This window comes from Caretta caretta, chromosome 1 (genome assembly GCF_965140235.1).
Source record: "Caretta caretta isolate rCarCar2 chromosome 1, rCarCar1.hap1, whole genome shotgun sequence".
Taxonomy (NCBI): domain Eukaryota; kingdom Metazoa; phylum Chordata; order Testudines; family Cheloniidae; genus Caretta; species Caretta caretta.
The window spans coordinates 189,611,763-189,617,762 of record NC_134206.1 but is presented as its reverse complement, the minus strand read 5'-3'; the positions used below and the strand labels follow the sequence as shown (position 1 = coordinate 189,617,762).

General features: G+C 40.2%; 1 protein-coding gene across 5 annotated transcripts in view; it reads left to right on the top strand.

The window, feature by feature from the left end:
- The first annotated feature begins 202 nt into the window (after positions 1-202).
- Positions 203-6,000, top strand: part of EPHA6 (EPH receptor A6) — an 861,217-nt gene continuing 855,419 nt past the window's right edge. For 4 of the 5 annotated variants that reach the window (XM_048870007.2, XM_048869981.2, XM_048869987.2 and 1 more), the window contains exon 1: positions 203-763. Coding sequence is in view for 3 of the 5 variants with exons in the window: in XM_048869981.2 (XP_048725938.1) it covers positions 661-763 (103 nt within the window). In the remaining 2 variants the exon portion in view is untranslated. The remainder of the gene's footprint in view (positions 764-6,000) is intronic. The other variant, XM_048869997.2, reaches the window with a different exon arrangement.

Below are 6,000 nucleotides of genomic sequence, written 5' to 3'. Positions count from 1 at the left end.
CGGCAAGTTTTGCCGCGCTGCGAGGCGGCTCGGGGAGCTGTCCAGCTGTCTTCAGCGGCCTCCCGCCTCGGCCCGGGGCGGGGGGGCTCGGCCGGCAGCGAGCTCCCTCCTGGCTGGGGGCTGCGGGGGGGGGGGGGGGGGGAGGAGGCTGAACCGCGTCGGCTCTGGTGGGGGGGCCAGGCGGTGCGGAGGCGGGATGGGGATGCTCCCCAGCAGGAGGCTGCCGCCGCTGTGGGGGCCGGTGCCGAAGCGGCTGCGGGGCTGACGGGGCGGGCGGCGGCAGCCCGGGCGGGAGGGCAGCGAGCTCCCACACGCCCCGAGGCAAAGTTCCCGGAGCTGGCCCGGCTCCCGCCAGCGGCTGCGCTCCAGTGACCCCCTCCTCCCGCCCCGCCAGGACGGCAGCTCCAGCCCTCTGGCCGCTGTGGCTACCCCTCCCTCGGCCGCCGCCTCCTGACCTCCCGCCCCGGGACCCCACCAGTGGATGCCATTACTCCAGCCTCTGCAGCACCTGGCGGCAGCTCTATCGGAGGCACCTGGCCGACTGGACCCTGCCCTCCGGCGTTGGGGGCAGCAGCGTTTCCCGCTGGCCTGGAGGAGGAAGAGGACCTGAAGCCCGCCCCGCCTTCCCGGGGCAAGGACCAGGGGGCGCCGGCATTAGCCATGGGGGGTGGTGAAGCGAGAAGTTTGCTCTGGAAATTTGGCCTGTTCTTCCCTTTGCTGACGGCGTGCCCGGCGGGCTGCAGCCAAGTCTCCAGCAACCAAGGTAAAGAGCGGCGTGGCGGGATGGGAAGGCATCACTCTGTGTGGCTTTGCTCAGATCAACTTTGCTTACCTCTAGGCACCTGGCTCTGGCAGTCGGGTGCTTGGGAGCTGGCAGTAGCCATGGCAATGACGGTAGCAATATGCTTATCCTGCAGGGCTGGGGGTACTTTGCTCGCCCTCTTCTGAGAGGGCGAATTGGCTGCCCCACTTAGGGGCCTGATGGGCAATGTTTCAATGCTAAAGCACCAAGAAGAGGAACAAGTTCAGGGGGATTCCGCAGCCCCACCGACAGTGGCTGGTCCAGTGCTCTCAAGGGAAATACTCTCAGTGAGCAGGAAATGTGGCACTGATTAAAAACCTCAATGAAACTCTTGAAGACCTCAGCTCTTCCTTTAAGTTCAAGTGAGATCCATGGGTACAGGCAGCAAATAGATTAAATATTTTGCCCATTTCTGTAAAATACAACCAGTGTCTTCTCTGTAGGGATTTCTCTTGGGTGGGTTGATTGTTTCTGGTACAGATAATAGGAAACACAAATACCTGTCTTTTTCATTTGTTCTCTATGAATGATTTGGCAGGTAACTCCCTCAAAGGCAAGTAGATGACTCTTTAAAACTTAGTATTTCTGGGAAGGAAGCCTATAGTGTGCGTGTGAGAGAGGTGGGGGTGTGTGTGGAGGAGGTTGAATATTAGAACTATTTTCTTTTGCAGTAAGGGACCAATCATATACCTACCGAAGTCCACAAAAACCCCCACCTTTCCTGGATTTCAAAAGGGGTAAGACTGAACCTGAACATACAATGAGTAGAAAAGTGTACCATCCTGAATGAAATTGGTGTGATATTAAAGGGACTTTTTTGCCCTATGATAGCAATATTAGAGCATGTACTGTAGAAAGGGATCTTAGTCCTGATGTAATTAAGATCGTAATGGGCTTTCTATATCAATGTCTGTTTTCATAGGTACATAACTGTACAGTAGAACTTGGTCTAGGCTGAAAGTTAGCACGGAATGGTAGCATATTTTTATTTAAAATTTGAATTATAAGATGTGCTTTCCTCTTATTTAACTCAAAAAGCACACTCAAAAATAATTTTGGAAGCTCACAGCATCTAAAATGAGATGACTGCTCCCTTTATTGAGAAATCATATAAAGATCTCAAGATGACGTTTTTATTTTGCACGTGTGGCAATTCTTGGCTGCCCAAAATGCTCTTTTAATTTGTTATTGCAGGTACATGCCAGTTATGTATTACTTGACACAATATATTTTACCCCCTTGGCTACTGCGTAGTCCATGCTAAAATGTAGTCTCTGTACCAAAAGTGACTCTACACAGTAATCACTCTATTTAAAAAGATCCGTAGAAAATATACTGTGTATTCAAGGAACATTAAGATTTTTTTCAAAGAAATTAAAAGGAAACAAACATAGCTGAAGGTGAAACATACTATATTGCATGCCATCCAACATCTGAGTAGAACAGAGCATTTCCTTAACTGCATTGTTAATGTACGTTTTTTTCTGCCAAAATATTGGAGGACATGTGTGATATATTTAATCCTTAACTGTTTGGGATATTTTGGCATGACTCAACTTCATGTGATATAATTTTAGTGTAGGCGTAAAATCAAATAGTTGAAGGGCAGTTTAAAGGGACACATCTTAAATGTTATTTATCTGAAATATTTTTAACCATTATCATTATAAGGAATACCTAAGAAGTAGGAAAAGATTAGAGGAAAGGATTTTTTAAAAAAAAAATCATGGATTTGACAGCACTTTGTATATAATCAATTTAATTTTTCCTCAGTACAATACATTTTTAATGGATTTTTATCACAAGAATAGAAGAGAATAACATTTTTAGACATGGGAAAGTATTATAATAAAAATGCAAAAATTTGCATGAGGAATGAGGGGCAGGTATAGTATCTGAAATTACTTAATACATGTTTTTAAAATTATTAGCAATTAAGTTGATAATGACCCTTTAACTTTTCTATAATACATTTTTTAAAAGCTCAGGGATTATGATTTTTACAATTTATAACCTTACAAAAACCATTGAGTACATATCCTCTTTTGCATGGAAAACACAAATCTTCCATGGCAGCACAATATTGTTTGTCTTTTACTTCACCTTCTTGCTAGTGCATACTAAAGTCTACTACATTATAAGGCCTATCCAGGCATATATATAGTTAATAAAGCAAAGTATGTAGTCACTTTGAAAAATTTAAAGCCTGATTACTTGGACTAAGGATAAAGATTTTTGTAGGAAATAGTTCAAATTAGATTAATATTTATTAATGTGTTAAGATGTTAAGATTAATATCTATTAATGTGTTAAGATGTTAAGAACCTATAAGTAATTTTTGAAATCTGCTGTAGTGCACTAAAGAAAAAATAAGACATTTCTATACTCAAGTTTTCATATGGCAACATTTCAGAATATTAATTTTGAAAATGGAGTTGGGTAAATCATAGTTAAAAATAGGCTCATTAAGTTCCATTGAGTTTTGAGTTTGGTTTTAAGATTTGATGTCTTTGACCTCTTATCTTTCAATACATATTTGCAAATGGTGAAGACATAGGTCAACAATATCAAAAGTCTGGAAGAATCACAAAGGAATATTCTTTAAAGAGAAAAATAGAGTAATTTATTTCATTTTTGTATCCCACCATGGCAACAAAAAGAGCCTTTAATGCAGTGTTTGCAGTTAATCCTCTGAAATGATGTTTTTCAGTGTCATGTCAAAAACTGGAGTATACTATTAAAGGACTAAGTAAATCCATAGATTCAGAATAGGTAAGGGTTCTTTTCCTTTAAAAAAATAAAACTTTAAATTTTTTAATATAGTTCCTAGACTCTTAGGTTCTTACCCTTCACTCAGTAAATCAATGCACAGTGTCTTGTTCTATCTGGGCAAGACAGACTGAAACAATAGTATTGACAGAGGAGTGAACTCACTCATTTATCTTAATGGAATGGTGAGTTCAAAAATAAATTGCAACCATCCTAAGAGCTAGTTTCTACTGTTAAAAAGATCTGTGGACAGATGAGATAATTGTCCACACATTTCTGTGCACAAGCAATGAATCAGAAATCAACCTGAAACAGGCATTCTTGCAACATAGACCTCACTGGGTGGATCTTGGGTGGGATGTTTGTCCAGACTCACATTCATCAGCCACCGATATCTAACCATTAGCTAGCTGCATAAATGGGGCTAGATTTTATCGTGTGTTGCTGCTTAGTTGTTTGGCTGTCAAACTCAGAGCAGACTTCTTAATTATGCTTGAAGATACAGAAAATAGCATCCTAACTACAAGTCACTTTATCAGAAATATATTTATGTCTATAAGATGTGGGTCATAACAGATCATTCAACAATCCCAGATATTTTAAAAACATCTTATGTTGGAAGAAGACACTATCCAACAATTCCTGGGCTTCACCTCTATTAAGTTATATTTACTACTTTCTGTCACTAAAAGTTTAGATTTCCAAAAGAAAATGACAGGGATTGCAGAATTTTATAGCATGTTTCATGCATGTCTGTGAACTTTAAGAGCAAGTTATCTTTTTTGATATCATGTATCAATCCATTTCTCCAGTTTGTGAAATGTACAAGCTTGGTCTGTTTCATGCTATTTTTAAAAAGAAACTGTATTCTTTGTCCACATAGCACAAGTATGCAGTATCAAAATGATGTCAAATTTTAATAAGATTGATTTCCCTTTCTCCTGCCCGCCCCCCAGTAAAATTGAATAGCATGGCTCAAAGTACAGATAATGGAGCTTTTCAGCTATAGGTCAGTACTTGAAATCTGAGACAGATTAGCAGTCACCCAAAATCATTATCAGCTGAAGGAAGCTGGGTGATTTTTAAAAAAAAAAATCCATTTCCTAATGGATAAATACGTATCTCATATACAACCCTGTCATAATTGCACATGCCGGAACCACAAACAGGAATAATGAGCGTATGGAGTCAATGGGTATAGAAATTGAAATACTTGCTTGCTATTACAAGGGTTACCTCCAGGTCAGGACTTGAGACAGTATGAGGAAAGTTGTGCTGCCTGTTGTCAATGTGGGGTTTGTCATTCTGGATTGTCCCTCTCTACCTTTTGTTAACATTAAAGTCACTATGGAAAATATGAGGGAAAATGAAAAAAAGTAAGTGTACCAGTCTGGGAGAAGTGTACAGCTTCCCTTTAAAAGACCATAGAATGAATAATGAGAACAATATTATTTCTGCCTCAAGCTATTAATAATTTTTATAGAGCTTAAACTGTTCCAGAGTGTCCTAGAGCCATATAATAATCTTGAGTGCTAATGACAGCATTGGAACCTTCTCAGTAGCAGATATACATGCAACTTTGTATATCTAGTAGTCAAGAATATCTACAATAAACAGATTTGAAGAGAACCCTTCATAAAATATTGGTTCTAAATGCTGAGTGAGCACTTTCAGTTCATCTCTATTTGGCAGTAGTGAAAGTGAACCTAGTGTACTTTAATTTCTGACACCTTCAGATCATCATGAAGTAACTCTTTCAGACTTGATTATGCTGTATAAAGATTAATTTAATCAATGGAGTGGAATGAAAAAGTAGGATGATATAATTGTATCACATGAGGATGATAAAGCACTTTCTAGTTCATTAATAACCAAGGAGGATGTTAAACATCATCTCCCAGGGACAGACATTTTCAAATCAAGAAGCCTTGATAACTTGCATCCAAGAATCCTAAAAGAGTTGTCCTAGAGAATCTCTGGCCTGCTTATGTCAATTTTTAATAAATCTTGCAATATCAGGGAAATTCCAGAAGACAGAAAGAGTGTTAATGTTGTGTCAATATTCAAAAAGGGCAAGCAGGATCACCCAGGTTACTGTCAACCCGTCAGCCTGACATCAATCCTAGGGAAAATAATGGAAATGTTCATACTGGACTTAATTAATAAAGAATTAAAGGATAGGGATATAATGTCAGTCAACATGGTTTTATGGAAAATAGGCGTTGTGAAACAAACCTAAGCGTACTATGAAACTTTTAGTGCCTGGTAGCAAGGTAATCCAACCTTCTTCTCTTTTCCATCGATGTCCTTCATTCCAATTATGATTTTGTTACCAAATTTTCAACAAATTCATTTGTGGATGCACCATTCTTGTCTAAGAATAACTCTGTTCATCATTGGTAGGCATTAGAGATTCTGTTCCGTTATTC